The sequence below is a fragment of the Barbus barbus genome (genome assembly GCF_936440315.1).
Source record: "Barbus barbus genome assembly, chromosome: 27".
Classification (NCBI taxonomy): Eukaryota; Metazoa; Chordata; class Actinopteri; order Cypriniformes; family Cyprinidae; genus Barbus; species Barbus barbus.
In genome coordinates, this window is record NC_136755.1 from 25,346,860 (window position 1) to 25,366,126 (window position 19,267).

Genomic DNA, 19,267 nt, shown 5'->3' on the forward strand with positions numbered 1-19,267 from the left:
GCTTTTAAAAACACAGCTTTCAAATTCTGTCAGTTTTATCATGAAATACAAATGATAAATATGTTTTTCCTCTTTATTTCAAGTTTATAGCAAGATTTAAAAGTGAAGGAACAGAAGGCATGAAAAAAACAGTATAGCCTAATTTATAATGAAAATAACGTCTCATTATTGGAATCGGAAAGATGATTGACTCACATGCCGCTTAAACTGAAGCGAATACAGCGATCTGTCACGCCACATTAAAGAGTGTGAAAAATATAATATGCATATTGTTTGTATTTCGCTATAAAACTGACAGATTTTGAAAGCTGACACTTTGGAATATCTGCCGGTGCTCCCAATCCGGGCCATTTGCATGTGCAAAAGGCTAGAATATCTCATATTATAACTTTAATCTTCATTCTTGGAACATTTCAACTTTATTCTCATTTTATTTCGCCTTTATTCTCGAAAGATTATGACTTTAATCTCGTAATTTTAGATTTTTTAATTTTTTAACGTGGCACTAAAACGCCGTCGTAATAATTAAACTGTAACAAGGACACCTTAAAATAAAGTCTAACCAAATCTGCTTTACTGTTCTACTGAAGGAAAAAAGTCACCTACATCCTGGATAGCCTGAGGGTGAGTAAACACAGTAAATTTGTATTTTTTGGGTGAACTGTCCCTTTAAGTTCAGTGCAGCATTGTAACAAACATACGGTCTACAGACTGAAACAGCTCGTTTTACCTGCTTGGTTGCAGCGTCAGAGAGATTCCTCAGGGTCCACAGGCAGTTCTGTGTCAGACGCTGACTCGAACCTGTGAGATGTTGGCCGAGAGCCTGCATACCTCCTGCCAAATGGAGAGAAAAAGGCTTAGAGTCCATATTTATCGGACTTAGCCACAAAAAAAGAAGAAAGGACAAAACTACCCAGCTACACAACCTGCTCTAAGAAGAAGAAGGCTGTATTTCTCCATGGATTAGCTATTGTCTGCCAAAGGGATAAATGTATTTTGGAGTCTGTGCAGATAAACTAAAAGCCACATGTTTTAGGAAGATAAAAAGTGGGAAGGAGATTAGGAGACATCCTTGAAAACTGCCTCTCATCCAGTGTTGTAACTACCTGATCCTCGGCGCTTTCTAAAGATGAGCGTTGAAGCCTCATATGGGAAGATGCCATAACTGTGAAGACTTTTATGAGATCAGCTCTGGCAGGCACGATAGAGTGAGATATTTTAGTCTCGCAACCTTTGTCGTTGTATATCTAAGTATTCATTCGCTGAAAGGTCAGCGTTAATAAAGTAATATCATACAGCGACGGCATGACTGCCGTGAAGCAGTCCTTACAGGCGGGTTTGATAAAGGTGGGCTTTTACATAAACTGCACCAGTAATATTAGTTTTAATGGAAAATCTACTTGAGTTGAGTTCAATAGCTAAATCATGTATTGTTGAGACTCTAATTTAGCGGTTTAACACACATGCTGCTGATATGTCCAGTCATGGTGTTCATGATGCAGATTCAAGTTTGGCTTGTAATGTGTCCCAATCCCATTTCCCTTCTCTCCGCCAAAATATTTGGCACTCTCCACTCTCTTTCATGGTCATAAACACTTGAAAATATTAGACAAGGAACAGTAATAAAAAGAAACGTTACAGCAATTTTGTAGTGATTTCTGGCCATGCTGTGCAAAGAAGCTCATAAAGTTGAATCAGCCATTGATTTGCAAATCAAGGTTTTTCCAAAACTATGGGGTTAGTGTTGTTTTTTGGTTTTTTTCAAATAATGCTTTTATTCAGCAAGATCAAAAGTGGCATTAAAGACATTACAAAAGATCATATTAGAATGATTTCTGAATCAGGAACGTGACGCTGAAGACTGGAGTGAAAATTCAGCTTTGTGTCACAGGAATGAATTACATTTAAAAATATATTCAAAACAGTAACAGCTTAAATTGTAAAAATATTTCAGAATAATACTGTTCTTAATGTATTTTTGCTCAAAACAAATACAGCTATGGTGAGCTTAAGAGACTTCTTTCAAAAACATCTTACCAACCCCGAAGTGTATAATGGTTAATTTGATTTTTTTTTATAAATTGTTACATGAAAAACAAATGGAAATCATCCGTAGCAATCTCAGAAATACTTAATAATGTAATAATCATGAATGACTGTAAAAGTTCCCCAAAAGTGGGGAAAATATGCAAAAAGCCTCCAACATCCTCAGACAAAATGAGAAGGAGATTGCGATATTAAAGAGAAATTATACAAAAACGCCCAAGAGAACAGTACTTGGGAATGAAAGAAAAGAGATAAGAATATTCCTCTAGGGTCTAAATTCATAAATGTGAAACAAAGGGGGAAAAAAAAAGAGTAAAAAGAAGAATGTAACACACACATTCACTCACCAGCGTCAACAATAGCCGGCTTGTTGCTTGGACAGACAGAAAGCACCTTCAGGACTCTGCTGGTGGTCCACAGGAGCTTCTCATAGTTGTAGTTTCTCATAATGAACACCAAACTTTCTGGCCCACCGTTTGCCAGGATGATCAACTGTGGAAAGAGAAAAAAAAACACACAGATTAAGGCTAAAATATACTCTATGCAAGCACCCTGTAAGTCTTCAAGTTTAGTGATGCTATGACACCTTGCTCTCCTGATTGCCGTAAGACAGCAGCTGCAGGCAGTCTGTGGTGATGGCCAGGAACTTGGGGTTGGTTTTTTTCAGAAGAGGGACCATCCGTTGCAGTCCATCGGCCAGACGCACCGCCATCTTGGCTCCCTCCTGGTGCAGTAACAGGTTGTGTAACGTGGTAATGGCGTAGAACAGCACTGACTCCATAGGGGAACTGAAGAAAGAATAGAGCATTTGTAACATTTTCTAAATCATACAGATTTTAACACACAGAACCACCATATATGATGATCCCTGTGCGAGAGACACAATTCCTCAAATATAAGCTTTCATTAGCTTTCATATCATATGTTGCTGAAAAACAAGTTATTAAAATATTATCTGAAAAATATTTACTACCAAGTTAATTATGTATCATTTACTAAAAAAAGGTTAAAAAAGTTAATTATGTATTGTTTGCTTAAAAAAAGGCGATGGTTGAATGATACAACACAAATTCAATTCTTGAAAACATGGAAGGAACAAAAGATGAAAATGATTAATAATAGCCTACATTATTATTAATACATAATACAAGTATACTTCTTATTTTTCATTTTTAATAAATATTTTTTATTATAGAAAATAAATAGTATATCAAAATTATAATTTTACAGAGAATAGAATAGAATAGAAATGTATCCTTTTTCGCAATGTGGGGAAGGAAAGATGAACATTATTATTAATACAATTATACTGATTATTATTATTATTTATTAACTATTAAGAATAAATAAAATTGGTTTATTATTTAAAATAAAACATCAAAATTAAACATTTTTATTAAAGATATCATTATAGATTATATAATAAAAACAAATTAACATGAGATGAGATGGACATTACTATTAATACTGTACAATAATGATTATTATTAATGATTAAATATTATATAAAATGAAATACTATTTATTATTCAAATAAATAATCACTATATTGTTATATATTATTATATACAATTATATATTGTTATTATAGAAATTAGAATATAATAATGTTCAATAACAATTACATTTTTGCTTTATATTTCATACCATTTAAATGCATTTGTTAATATTCTTTGCGCAGAATTTTCCCCAGTCTCCCGGTCCTCGGTTTGAAAACAATGTGAAAAGTACTATATATTTATTGTTTACATTTACTTTTACAGTTACAGTGCAAATTAGACTGTTCTCGATTAGAGAATTAGCAGAAAAACACACAGTCCTGCCATCAGGATGTTTTACAGCAATGTTTTCACAGAGCTACAGAAAAACCAGCCTACAAATAGCTTGCTTCCAGTCGTCTGTGCATATTAAACTATAGCATAAAAGAGTGTTTTCACACCAGAGAATTCACAACATCTAGACTGCTATCAAAGCTGTTGCATGCAGCAATCTTTAAGATATCATCCTTGAGCAAGACATTTAACTACAGACTGCAGCGAGCAGACTGTCCCTGTAACTTAATATGGTGATACCGTGTCAAAGTTGCAGCGGCCCTGGATGCATGGTCATAAAGATCCTGCTCTACTCTATTATCTCAACATCTGCTGCAAATGGGCTTTCTGACAGAGTAAATTTCCCATCACAGTCCAAATATATCTCTAAAATACAGCTCTGCTATAGCCCTCATTGCAGTGCAGTGGAAGCTTTCATATACAGAAAATGGACACACTGTCCTGCTTTAGCATTGCTTAGTCACAGCGTTCATCAAAATGCACCAGAGGTAAGGAAATGAAGTCAGTGCAAATTAATGTGCACCACAATCAGAGAAGAGCTAAACACGCTCACCAAGCTTAATATGACGGGGAAAGAAAACGGGAGGTTGACCAGACCAGAAACGGAAGGATTTCTTAAAACCAGCATGAATTTCAATGCCAGTCCAGGCTGGTTAGTGCTGGTTTGGTGATGATCTAGCACGGTCCGTCTAAGGGCTCTCATGGGAACTTCAAGCGTCCATCAAACGCTTGCCACTATTCAACCGAAACCATTTGTCTGTCCATGTACAGTCAAGGGACTAATTAAAACATGAAAGCATTAGACCGGCAAAGCATCTGTCATTCATCATTTATCTAATATCACAGATACATAATTCAACACTGGATATCTGCATTTTCAGAGATAAAAATGTGATATTTATTAGCCTTTGATATTAAATTCTCTGAGATGGCTTTAATATTTATCATTTTACATAAAAACATAATTTGGAGCAAACAGCGATTTTTATGAAGTAGATATTTTAATGCAAAAATCTAGTTGAAATAGTCAATTTCATGCTTTACAATTACTGTTTTGTTATAAGAATATTTAATTATTCAATCATATATCAATAAGTAAATATAATTAATTTAATATATTTGTTATATTAATTACATTTATTATATATTTAATATAGATTTTATATATACAATAAAATCAATTATATTATTATGTCATTACATTATATATTATACAGTCAATAAAACCTAAAATAATACACATGAAACAAGTACATATTAATATTTACCAAGAGAAATAAAAAACACATTTGGTATTTGCTACTATGTGTTTGTGTCATGAATCTGGTCTATGAACTTCCGTTAACTCACCACCAGAGGTCACTCGCTCACCATATGGACTCTTGCACCACGCTAACTGTTGCACGCCACCTCAGACTACAATTCCCATCATCCATTGCACTGACGACACACACAGCTGATTGCACTGATCACACACCCTACATAAACCATGGACTTCCTCTTCCTCTTGGCCGAGTATTGTATAGCGTATATCACTCTGCTAGCGATAGCTACTCTACAGAGCCCACGTAGTTATCATAGTCTTGCCTTGCCTTGTGTGTTTTCTAGTGTTTTGATTCTTGCCTGTGTTTCCTGGATTTACCCCTTTGCCTTGCCCTGTTGGATATTGTTCGCCGATCGTCGACCCACGCTTGCCCTAGGATTCTTTGTCTTGCCTGTGTTGTTCCTGTTTGCCACTGAATGAACCTTGCTTGTTTTGTAACCACGCCTTTGAATAAAGCTTGCAAATGGATCCGCACGTCTCGTGTCTCATTCGCCCCGTTACAGACTGTCATTTTCTTTTTCTTTTTTTTTTTAAATTTAGTTAGTTTCAGTAATTTTTTCATGTCTATTTAGTTTATTCATTTTTATTTCAGTTTTAGTTCTTCGGATAAACTCAAATAAAAATTATACCTTCCCAACTGGCTGAAATAAAATAAGATTCAAGATACAATTAACATTTTATTAAGTAATGTTTTACTTAATAGTTTTAGTCCACACATTTTTTTTCTTATATTCTGGCTGGCATGGAAATATGTCACATTACAGAAGTAAAACACGATGTGCAAACTCTTCAGGCATACACTGACCTGAGCATGCGGACTAGTGCTGGGATGCCGCCCGATTTGAAGATGGCTAGCAGGCCCTCGCGCTGGTGGGAGAGGCTGTGCAGGATGCTGGCAGCGCAGCGGGCCGTCTCCAGGTCTCCGGTGTTCTGCATGGCCCTCACCACAGCCGACACCATCTGAGTAGACTGCATGAGCACACGGCGAGACGCCTCCTTCCGCGTAAGCTGGTTCACAATCAGTGCTGCCTTATTTACCACCACCTGCAATGGGAAAATAAAAGCTTGCATGTCAAAAAAAACTTTGTGCAGCAAGTCTGGTATTTGGATATATCCGTTTAATCATGTACAGTTTATTTAAAGGAATAGTTCACCTAAAATTTTAAATTTGCTAAAAATGTACTTACCTTCAGGCCGTCTATTATGTAAATGAGTTTATTTCTTTTTGAAACCTACTTACTCAGCAGTGGATCCTCTGCAGTGAATGGGTGCCGTCGGAATGAGAGTCGAGAAAGCAATATTATGGATAGACGACTCGTACTTTAGCTGGAAGCAACAGTTGGAAGTTAAAAAAGGTCATAATGATGGATTTGTTTCTTACATACATTCGCTTCACAAGACATTAATTGATGGACTGGAGTGGTGTGGATTATTGTGATGTTTTTATCAGCTGTTTGGACTCTCATTCTGACGGCACCCATTCACTGCAGAGGATCCACTGGTTAGTAAGTGAGTAATGCTACATTTCTCCAAATCTCTCCATGAAAAGAACTCATCTACATCTTGGATGGCCTGAGGGTGAATAAATGTTCAGTAAATAATTTTTGGGTGAACTATTCCTTTAAGGAACCATATTTCACAACTGGTGACTCTTCATAGTATTAAAATTGCTCAATGTATTTAAAATTGGAAAATGTGTTCTCAAAATAAGAAACTGTAAAGTGTTATTATGCAAAAATATGCTAAATTATTCTCACCGCATGAATAGAAAAATTGAAAAATATTTAAAAATATTTTTAGACTTTCAATGGTTGCATGCTCTCGGCAGCCAGTAATTTAACTTGGAAAATAGATCATATCCTAAAGTTGTTGTTCACATCATATTGCACATTTCAGTCCTTTTTTTCACTTTATTCCCTCTTTCTCCTTCTACATTTCTAGTTCATCCTGTGAGATTATTTCCCATCTTGCAAAACGAAAAGGGTAATTCATTTTATCACATGCACTCCCCATCTTATTCTTTGAGAATGACAGCTAGCAAGTCAAAACTTGTACTTTTACTCCAGATCATTCAAGATATCAGCTCAGCACTTTTATCACAATTCCTGGTCTTAGGTCTTTATTTTTAATGAAAAGACTTAATGTGATAATTGTACGTATATTTTAATTTCCCCTTCTGTCATGGTACCTGGTCCTCGTCGGCCAGCAGTTTGGTGAGCTCTGGTACGGCGCGAGTGGCCAGCTCAGCGTCATCCTGATAGTTGATGAGATGGACGATGGCTGTTTTGAGGAGCTGCGAGGGCTCGGCCAGTCTCTGCACATTGGTGGGCTGGTCTGGATTGCTCTGCAAGGTGAGCACTGTCTCTCCCTCCACCAGCGTCTCGGGGAACATGGCCGCACGTACTCGCTGAGCTCGAGTTAGACTGTACTGAGCCTCGATATCTGAGCACAGATGAAGAAAGAGGCAAATTAAACCAACAAGCCCCTCAAGGTGATGCATTACAATCATTTTAACACTTATTACTCCGTAATATCATTGAATCGACAGCACTGATGCTATTGAAAAACAACCTGAACTGAAGTAAATGGCACAAGTACTGCAGAGCTGCTTAATAGCAGAGGCAAACTCAAACTGTTCAATGAAACGAACCTTTATAATGAAGTCTGCATAACTGATTCTTTTACTTTCCTATTTAGCACTGTGAAGCTGCTTTGAAGCAATCTCTACTGTATAAAGTGCTATATAAATAATGGCAACATGACTGTTATGAGGTGTTTTTATAAAAAAAAAAAAAAATCACTGTAAGCATCTTACTGATTATATGAAAAGGTAGCATAAAACTGTAAACAGACAAAATTTGTAATAATTAATTAACTTTACAAAAAAACATAAAAAATATTTGTAAAGTATATTAAATGTGAAGTTTGCTATTTTTAAGACAAAAAGGTTCCAAAAAGTGTAACAGTGTGGCTCAGAAATATGCTCCAGCGTCAAATAATAATAATAATAGTTATAATTGTATTAAAAATATTAAAATAATCTCTTCTCTCAACAAATAATTTATAATTATTATTATTATTATTATTAAAGTGATGTTTCTGAGTCAGTGCTACACTTTTTGGGACTTTCTGTATCACACTTTAGCTTCACGTAGTAATAATAATAATAATGCTATTATATATTTTTTTTAAATATTACATGTATCACTTCTTCGACCAATGAATATATTATTATTATTATATTAAATACTTCTTCTAACAATAACTGACTGTACCTAATATTGCAGATATGTAGACTTGGTAAATGAATATTGAATCAATGTGCAGTCACAGGTGTGCACTTATAGGCTATTTTACCATCTATAAGAGCTCAAGCGTGGCTTTTCCAATCAGATTTTGGATGTAATAATTTTATCGCTGTAACACACTATATTTTGCAGAGTGATGCAGTACAGACATGGTTCAGGGCACATTTAATAACAGAATAGATTGACAGCAGAGAACCAGAGGTGGGAATAATGGGAGCATGCATGTGACTCTCCGAATAAAGTGCAATCCATGCTGGAAGCATCGCGAGCGTCAGAAAGGGGTCTTCGGAGGTTCTGTTGTGATAGCAATAACGTTCAAACCATAAAAAGTGAACATACTGAATTGTTTGGATGAGATTCTAAATGTCACTGGCTCTGGGCGGACAATAAATTTGCAGCTTTCTTGCAAACTACGCAAGCACATATGCTGCCATGGTGAAGAATCTATTTTAAAATCCCCAGATATTTACAAACGACGACATGCACCATGACAACAAAGAATAATGAGAAAACCACAGGTACATTTAAAATGCATCTTGTAGAGATAAAGCAATACGATTATCTGAGCCGTGACGCAGCGGTTAAAGGAATAGTTCACCCAAAAATGAAAATTTGCTGTTAGTTTACTCACCATCAGACCAACAAAGAGGTTGAACAGTAAAGAAGATTTTTAGCTGTAACCATGGTCTTTGATGATTCATATAATGTAATTCAGCGGCTATTGGTTTTTAAGAATTTTTAAAAAGTATATCAGGGAACTCCTGACTATATATATATTGAGGTCTTATGAAGCGAAACGATCAGTCTGTGCAAGAAACTGAACATTATTCACATTTCACAACATTATTTCCTGTAATGCAGAGCAAATGGGTAAAAAAAAAGTTTGTGAACTGATTCTTTCGCATAGTTCGCATCTATGAACTTGTTCAATTCACTAGTTTGTTTATGCAATCATGCAATGACATCACATATAAGCAATTATATTATTAAAGCAACCAATAATGATGTAAAGCGTGGATGTCTAAAGCATATAAAGTGAACAAACGGAACTGTTTCCTCAGTTCAGTGACTGTTGGTGGAACTAGAGAGCAAAAACCAGCATCATAGGATCATGTACACTGGTATTTTGGCTCATTTCGAGATGGAGTGACTGTCAGGCATCCGAAAAATGTGTTTTGATTGAGTAACTTGTAGATCTGTGCAGCCCGAGCCGCGAACCCGAGCCGTTTCACATGCTTCAGTCCGATTTGGTGAAATGGTTTGAAAGAATTATTTGTTTTGCGAACTATACATCACTCCAGACCGTTTGCCTGAGGCTCTGCATTACAGGTAATTATGTTGTAAATAATGTTCAGTTTCTCTACAGACTGATCATTTCGCTTCATAAGACCTCAATATACAGGTGCATCTCAAAAGATTTTAATATTGTGAAAAAGTTTTAAAAAAAAGTAACATTTCAAAAAGTGAAACTTTCATAAATTCTAGATTCATTGCATGTAAAGTAAAACATTTCAAAAGTTTTTTTGTTTTAATTTTGATCATTAGCGCTTACAGCTCATGAAAGTCAAAAATCCTGTATCTCAAAATATTAGAATATTTCCTAAAATCAATTTAAAAAAAGGATTTGCAAAACAGAAAAGTTCAAGTTCTTTAAAGTATGTTCATTTCTGCACTCAATACTTGGTCGGGGCTCCTTTAGCACAAACTCCAGCATCAGTGAGGAATGGCATGGAAGCGATCAGTCTGTGGCTCTGCTGAGGCACTATTGAGTCTTCAGCTCGTCTGTATTGTTGGATCGACTGTTTCTCATCTTTCTCTTGAAAATATCCCATAGATTCCATATGGGGTTCAGGTCAGGCATGCTGGCTTGCCAATCAAGCACAGTAATATCATGGTCAGCAAACAACTTAGCACTGTAGTAGGTGCTAAAGTCCTCCTGGAAAAGGAAATCAGCATCTCCATAAAGCTTGTCAGCAGATGGAAGCATAAAGTGCTCAAAAATCTCCTGGTAGACGGCTGCATTAACATTGGACTTAGGGGTGGGCGATATGGCAAAAATATCATATCACGATTTTTTATAGAAATATCACGATTCACGATTTTTATCACGATTCTTTGTTAGTTTTACTATTTTGGTTTTACAAGTTGTCTGAGCATTACAGCCAAACTAGAAAGACAAAGATGCATGGCAGATATTTAGGCCAAAGTGGGCGAAGATAAAAAATCTTTGTCATTATTTTATTTTTCTTATTAAAAAATAAGAACAAAGATACACATTACAAATACACATACAAATAAAACAAACAGTGCTTTATTTTCAGGTACAATAGGTGTATTTAGCAGAGCATTCAATGAAATTGAATGAACAAATATAAAAATAAAACACTACATAGACTGATTCCTAAAGCAACTGTATTAAAGTTTTTCAGTCAAGAATAGTGAGTGATTTTTCTCTTTGCGTTTTGTTGTTTTGTTAACGTTAAATGAATAGTTCCCCCACAAATTAATATTCTGTCATCTGTCTGTCAATTCTGTCATAATGTTGTATTTTTATATCATCATTTACTCAAAAGTTGTTTTAAACCGGAATGAGTTTCTTTCTTGTGCTGAACATTTATAAATGCTATTTTGAAGAAGGTGGAAAACCAAACAGTTGCTGGTCCTCAGTGACTTCCATAGGATTTTTCTTTCCTACTATGAAAGTCAATGTGGACCAGCAACTGTTTGGTTTTCCACTGAGTAAATAATGACAGAAATTAAATTTTAGGGTGAACTATCCCTTTAATGACAGTCGACAGCACGTTTAGTGTCCTGTCCCTTTAAGAGCTGCACGCATCTAATATACAGTACAGGCACGCATCCGTTTCTCTCTTAACTATTTACTTTCATTTTAGAGATAACCAACTCAGTCTGTATGTAAACCTTGTGTGTTTTGACAGTATTAGCGCAAAATATAACTTAGTTGAGTAATCAGGCGCTGTTAGACAGGCGTTTTAGTGCGCGTGCTTCAGGTGTATGCGCTCAGAACAAGCGCACGCCAGACCAGCGCGCGAATTAAACATTTAACCAGCAAGGCTTGTATGCAAATAATGTAATTTTGCGATCGCGAATAAGTGCAGTGTCCTGTCTGAGTAACTCTACTGCTGTATGTCGTGTTGTACAGTATATAGAGACGGAGGAGCCAGAACTGTATTTGACAATGTGCGCGGTAGCGCGATACTACGATATTTCTTAAAAAGCAGATCGTGGAGACATTTTTATCGTCCACGATCAAAAATCGTCATATCGCACACCCCTAATTGGACTAAATAAAACACAATGGACCAACACCAGCAGACGTCACGGCACCCCAAATCATCACTGACTGTGGAAACTTCACACTGGACTTCAAGCAACATAGATTCTGTGCCCCTCCGGTCTTCCTCCAGACTCCAGACCTTGATTTCCAAATGAAATGCAACATTTACTTTTTATCTGAAAACAGAACTTTGGACCACTGAGCAACAGTCCAGTTCTTTTTCTCCTTAGCCCAGGTAAAATGCTTCTGACGTTGTCTCTGGTTCAGAAGTGGCTTGGTAGCCCTTTTCCTGAAGACGTCTGAGCGTGGTGACTAGGGATGGGTACCGAAACTCGGTATTAAATCGGTCTCGGGGCTAAATTATGAAAGACCGGAGTATCGATAAGCTCTGACGTTATCGGTACTTCTGTCGGTATTGGAGAAATTAAGAAAACACACATACATTTATTGTTGCGCTCCCTCTCTCTCTCTCTCTCGCTCTCTCTCTCTCTATATATATATATATATATATATATATATATATATATATATAAATAATGTCGCCAGCTGTTTTTGTGCAATAATATTCAAACATTTGTCTATGATGCATTTTTGCTATGCGCAATTCAGAAGCCAGATCGCGCTCACGCGAGGAGCTTCAGCACACGCAACATGAAAGTCCTGTTTAATTGATAGAAGAGAGAACCAACTATTCAAACATCTGCTCACACTTTAGGCCTGTGGCTGTTATATTAAGCTAAGTATTTTTTTTTTTTTTTCGATTTTGGCTTCCAAGGATTAGAGCCGCATTTCTTCTAGCAGGCTGAAATGTGTGTGCGCGCGTGTGCCTGCGCGGCGGCGTGCTCCAAAACGGACAAGCAATGTACACTTTGAGCTTCGGGCGCGTCGAAATAACACACAAAAATATGCCAAAAAATACACACACAATGTGTCAAAATGGCCGGTTATGAGAGTCTTCACTTTTATGTTTTAAGTGGACGAGAACAGTTGGGAGAAAATCCGATGTGTGTCAGTATATTGTCTTAAAGTATCAGACTGGAGCTTGAGCCATCAATGTTAATCAAAGAACAAAATGCAAAGAGAAAATCACCCACAGCTCTTAATCTGAACAACGTTATAGCTTTAATAAACATAAATCTATCAGTACATACAGTGAAAACTATGCAGTGCTCATTTACATTTGATTACTTTTGTAACTATTACTTACCTGAACATTAATATTAGTAGACCTTCATGGAAAAATGAAAGCACTGTTTATTTCATTTCGTTTGTGTGTTTGTTTTCTTGTATTTGTCAGTTTGTTTTACTTTGTTTCTTTGTTCATGTCGTTACTGTATCTTATCTTATGTATATAAAACACTAAAAATACCTGCACACTGGTGCATTTACAAATTGATGAAGTGCAGGCATTTTTAGTGTTTTATATACATAAGATAAGATACTGTAAGAATATGAACAAAGAAACAAAGTAAAACAAAAAGTACCGATAAGAATACCGTTAAAGTACCGGATCGATAAGCAGTATCGGTAAGAGTAGTAATACCGTTAAAATCTTAACGATACCCATCCCTAGTGGTGACTCTTGATGCACTGACTCCAGCTTCAGGCCACTCCTTGTGAAGCTCTCCCAAGTGTTTGAATCTCAAATGTAAATATTCTAATATTTTGAGATACTGGATTTTTGACTTTCATGAGCTGTAAGCTCTAATCATTAAAACTAAAACAAAAAAACTTTTGAAATATTTTACTTTATATGAATAATATATTTGAAATAAGTTACAAATTTTTTTTTGAGATGCACCTGTATCATCAGGAGCCACAGGTATTAATTTTGTGTCGCCTGCATTTGCTTTTTTGACTCTTAAAGTGCCAATAGCTGCTGACTTGAATTTTATGAATCACCAAGGACTGCATTTTCAACTAAAAATCTTTACTGTTCTACAGCAGACAGAAAGTCACCTACATCTTGGATGGCCTGAGGGTGAGCAAATTAACAGCAATTTTTCATTTTAGGGCGAACTATCCCTTTAATGCATAGCCTCAAATTGACTGTGCACTTTTTATGTCTAAGAGAGCAGAATCCCAAAATAAACAAAAGAACACATTCCGAATGTTGCACAAGTCCAGTGAACGTCACAGCCCTCGCAGAAGGGTTCAATGCCACTGACTCTAATGTGGAATTTCAGAGGCCCTCGGGTCGTATAATTCATCAAAATGTTCCGGAGAGGCGAATGGAGACCTTTGGAGAGAACGTTACCTGTGGCGCTCTCGCCAGCGCTGGCAATGCCGCTGTACTTCTTACTGCACTCATACTCGTCCTCATCTCGAATGGTGGTGGCTCCTGACTGAATGCCTGAGTCTAAGGTGTAAAACGTCTGCTGCCACTCCTCCACCTTCACAGCCCCGTCTGCCTCACTCACTGCGGGAGATGAGCATGAATATTAGTAAATATTTGATTAAGGCTTAGAGCTTCATTTCAAACAGAGTCGGCAGATGTGTTATCATAGAAATTATTTGCTAATTAAAATTATATGTATATATAATATATGAAAATATTATATATATATATATATATATATATATATATATTCAATTTAATTAGATATCTTATTTTTTATTTATGATTTCTAAAACGTGATAGGAAATAAGGCAACGGAAAAATACTTTTTGTGATAAAGGTCAAATTAATCTATTACTTTATTACTTTCCTGAAAAAATAAAAGTGGTAAAATATCTATTTAGGTGTCTTAGACCCAGAGGTGGGCAGAGTACCCAAAAACTGTACTCAAGTAAAAGTAAAAGTACTTGTAGAAATATTTACTCAAGTAAAAGTAAAAGTAATAGTCTGAATAGTTACTTGAGTAAGAGTAAAAAAGTATCGGATAAAAAAACTACTCAAGTAGTTAGTTACTCGCTACTTTGGATCATATACTGAATATAGTCTATTTTTATTTAGATGTATAGATATTTAGATAAACTTTATAAATACACGCACACACACACAACTGCCGTTCAAAATATTTTTTTTTTAATGTAATTTATTTCAGTGATGCAAATGAATTTTTATCAGCCTTTAAGCCAGTCTTTAGTGTGACATAATCCTTCAGAAATCATTCCAATATCTTGATTTATTATCAATGCTGTTTTTTTTTCAGCTTTCTATTCATAAAAGAATTGTGAACAAAATGTCACAGGTTCCAAAAAAGCAGCAAAACCCTGTTGAAAAAAACAGCATGTGCTGGTATAGGTATGTTTTGAAGCATGGGATGCTGGTTTAAACTGGTCCTAAAATGGTCTGACCAGCTTAAGACCAGCACATGACCAGCTAAGGATCAGCATAAACCAGCAAAAGACCAGCATAAACCAGCATCACAGCTTCAAAACATGCCAAACTAGCATATGCTGTTTTTTTCAACAACACTGATAATAAATCAATATATTAGAATGATTGCTGAAGGATCATATGACTCTGAAAACTGGAGTAACAGCTGATAAAGATTCAGATTTGCATCACTGAATTAAATTATATTTTAAAGTATATTAATTAATTATTAATTATGTATTTTGTATGTATATAACCTCTGACATGGAGAAGAGAGAAATCTGCTCACATGACCGCTACAGAACATCTGAACATAACGAAATAAATGCATATGACGGATCTTCTTCCGTCTGTTCCGCAAAATGTAAACAAATGTAGCTTTTATTTCTGCAAGCGTAAATATTGTGAAAATATCAACATTAATTGTGTCTAAGCAAAGGCATTCCTCCTGGAACTAACGCGGGTTTGGCGGGTGTTCATTTCATATTCTGTGACAGCTTATTTAATGAATTAATTCTAGATTGTATTTAATGTATCGGTACATTTACAAGAAACTGGTAATGTCCTAGTGGTTCGTGTACTGTAAACGAATCTATAACGTTACCTGTGGAACCGACAGCACACGCGGTGTTCATCTAATGAAGATCTTCATAGCTAGCAAACCATAGCCTTTGCAGATTTGCTTTCAACTGACTGTAGATCCAAAATCACGTCTTCATCGCTCTTAATGTTCTTAAACTTTCTGTTATCTGAGAGAGAACCGCTTCAGACGACACTGAACGAATCATTCAAATTGATTCGTGAACCGATTCACTGGTTTGCCAACAGGTTTGTTCGAGTCTTCGAACAGAATTGACTCAAAAGAATGAATCATTCGCGAACGGACATCGCTCGTTGCCCAGAGAAAGGTAGACGGTGCGTTTGGAATAAATTGAAGCATTTTTATCTTTATTATTACGTATTGCATTAAGATAAAGTAACGAGACGAGCGTCGCCCAGAGTAACTAAGTAAAAGTACCGTTTTTTCACTAAAAATATACTTGAGTAAGAGTAAAAGTACCCAATTTTAAATATACTCTAAAAGTATTAGTTACTCAAAAAAATTACTCAAGTAAATGTAACTCGTTACTACCCACCTCTGTTTCCAACGATATATAGTTTGTTGTGATTAGATTAGGATTTATTTGTTATATAGTGAAGTGAATTTAGGCATCCCTCAGAGGGAATGGGTGACAGTTAAGAGGTTAAAGATTACATTGCATTAACTGGTAAAATATATATAATAAATTATATATAATGCTTGTAATTTTGATATAATAATGAAATAGATGATCAATATACTGTATAATTATAATATAAATACTATATTCTATTTTTATAGCATTATCAAATATATGATCAAAATATTATACAATTAAAGGCTACATGAACTGTTAAAATAATAATAACAATAATAACATTATTATTATTATTATTATTCACTCACTATTTATCCAATCAAATTGTTTTAATTTAATTTAATGTGTATAAATATATTACACATTAAATTAAATTACAACATTAAACAAACTATACAACATTGATGTTTATATTATATTGTTAAGTAAATACTTAAATTAATTACTATTTTGGAGTCACTACTGAGCAAATTAGTGGCACTGACTTTGTGAAATCAATGTTTTTTACATGCAGCTCATGTGCTGCTCTTATTAAAATAAAGGATGAAATAATCAAATACTGTGACATTGAGATTTATGCTAATTTTATTCACTTATTGTTTTATGCTGTTAATATCATTTATTAATTTGTATTAATATGAATTAACATTAAATTGCAAAACAGAGCATTTTTACAGGTGGTCTCAGACTACTAGATTCTACTACTGAACGTGCCACTTTACATTTGCATAGTAGGCTATGTCAGGTATAACCAAAAAGGTCAGTTCAAGAAAATATATTAATATGAAAAGAAAATTTGAAAACATGAAACTTAGCAATTCTTAAAAGATTAAACTTACTTTGCAGTGACATCACTACTGTCCAGCCTTAATTCAACCTGTGATAAAACACAGAGAAAAGTCTTAGACTGCATAGAGAACAGGAGGGATGCAGTATGAATGCAGTGATCTGCAATGTGAAGTGACAGCATGCACCAGTTTAGAGAAAAAAGCACCACTGGGACTTAAAAATAGTGAGCAGGCAATGCTATTTATAAAACTACTGCATAGAACGATCGCACAAATCATAGTAGCTTCCCCAAAGTGGAATTTCAATGCTTCATTTGTAGCTCACAGTCTGAGCAGAGCAGGTCGATGGGACCTACCAAGAACTGAGAGTCTCAAGAGTCTTTTCAATGCAGGTTTATGTTTTTTAATATCTGCATCGTTCATGACTATAAATAGCACAGACTACAGGCAGAGATGACTGGAGGTGAGGGCCGATCAAGTGGCATGATGGATAAAGATGACACCTTCATCCGACCCACTTCAGGAGCAAAACAACGCCTCTGAGCCGTGAACTTAACACTTTAATTTCAGAAAGAAAAATCGATATGGAAAAATCATGCATGACACGTTCACAAGAATGTCACCAGCCTTACAAACAAATAGTGAGGAGAAGTTCTGTATTCATGTCTTAACTAATCTGAACCTTAACTATTAAAACCAGGAGGGTTTGAGCCCCCATTTAAAGCTGGAATCCATCGCCAAGAATGTGCTGTTGAATTAAATAATTTGATTTGATTTATGAAAATAAAATACAGTATTTTAATTATTATTGTCTTTAAGATTTATTTAAAGGATAATTTTTTTAAATTAATATAATAACATGATAATAGTGATTATTAATAAATTATGAATTGTATTTATTTAAATAAATATATTTATTAAAGCATATATTTTAAATTAATAACACTGAAAATAACTAACAGTTAAGAAAAGTATTCAGTTTATTAAGATACAATGTATTATTTAATTATAATATTTGCTATTAAAGCATATCATTTGTATATTCAAATAATAATTATTAATTATTTGATAATGATATTTACTATTACAGCATATAGCTTTTGCATTAATAACAACCGAATATGAATGAATGAATGATATATAACAATTAAAAATATATAGCAATTCTTAATAAATGTATTTTATTTGCTAAACAAAAATATTTCAATATGTAGTAAACTTTAAATATTACATTTACTATTTAATTGTTATATATATTAAAGCATACAGTTTTATATGAATAACACTGAAAACAACTGTGATAAGTGATATATATATATATATAATGATTATTAATTAATTAATTTTATTAAAATAAAATGTATTGTTGAATTATATTTACTATTAAATCTTACAGCTTCTACATTAATAACACTAAAATTAACAGCGACAATATAATTAATAATTTGTAACAATTAGAAATGCACAAAATTACCTATCATTCATAGAAATTTTCTTTAAATCCCCACATAAAATACCACTAAAAATAATGCATTATAGAAGGCATTATATATTTTTTCCATACAGTTCATTGACTTTTATGATGACTTCTTGGCCTTTATGAAACAATGTGATAGAAAGAACATTTTGATTTCCGACTGTCGATATCTTCATATCCTAATGCACAAAAATAACTCAGACACACTCTCTCTCTCTCTTGTATTAGTGATGCAGAAAAGAAGACAAGGACTTGAATTTTAATAAGAATATAAAAACACCTGCAAGAGCGTATCATCAAAACGTGAAACAAGAAAAGACACAATTTCTTTCATAAAAGCAGTGACTAATCCATTTTTATTTATTTTTTATTTAATTTAACCTTTATTTAACCAGGAAATTTAAAAACTCTTGAGATTTAAAATATTTTATATATTTTAATATATTAAATATTTAATAGATTTAATATATTTTACCTCTTTGAACTACTTCCTTACGGTTCCACATCTTACAAGATCTTTTACCTTGTTTTGTTTCCTTCTATTTCGATTTAAATGGAATCCAGCTTAAAAAGGAGCCTCTGTTTAGTATTCTGTCCGTTCCTGGCCTTTTCTTGTCTTCAGCTTCTCTTTATAAAACATTCAAGTATGAGTACAGTTTGCTGCTGTCCCTCAGTTCCATACGGCATATGGGGA

At 34.6% G+C, this 19,267-nt stretch overlaps 1 protein-coding gene across 3 annotated transcripts in view; it reads right to left on the bottom strand.

Annotated features, from left to right (window-relative positions):
- LOC306847680 (junction plakoglobin-like) overlaps nucleotides 1-19,267 on the bottom strand; it is a 122,941-nt gene that overhangs the window by 24,717 nt on the left and 78,957 nt on the right. For 2 of the 3 annotated variants that reach the window (XM_079381779.1, XM_079381778.1), the window contains 7 exons: nucleotides 17,148-17,185; nucleotides 14,066-14,227; nucleotides 7,391-7,644; nucleotides 6,008-6,246; nucleotides 2,633-2,834; nucleotides 2,394-2,538; nucleotides 731-834 (listed from right to left, as the gene is read on the bottom strand). In XM_079381779.1, coding sequence (XP_079237905.1) covers nucleotides 731-834; nucleotides 2,394-2,538; nucleotides 2,633-2,834; nucleotides 6,008-6,246; nucleotides 7,391-7,644; nucleotides 14,066-14,227; nucleotides 17,148-17,160 — 1,119 coding nt within the window. In that variant the 5' untranslated portion in view covers nucleotides 17,161-17,185. Of the gene's footprint in view, nucleotides 1-730; nucleotides 835-2,393; nucleotides 2,539-2,632; nucleotides 2,835-6,007; nucleotides 6,247-7,390; nucleotides 7,645-14,065; nucleotides 14,228-15,734; nucleotides 16,031-17,147; nucleotides 17,186-19,267 lie in introns of those variants that run through there. The other variant, XM_079381780.1, reaches the window with a different exon arrangement.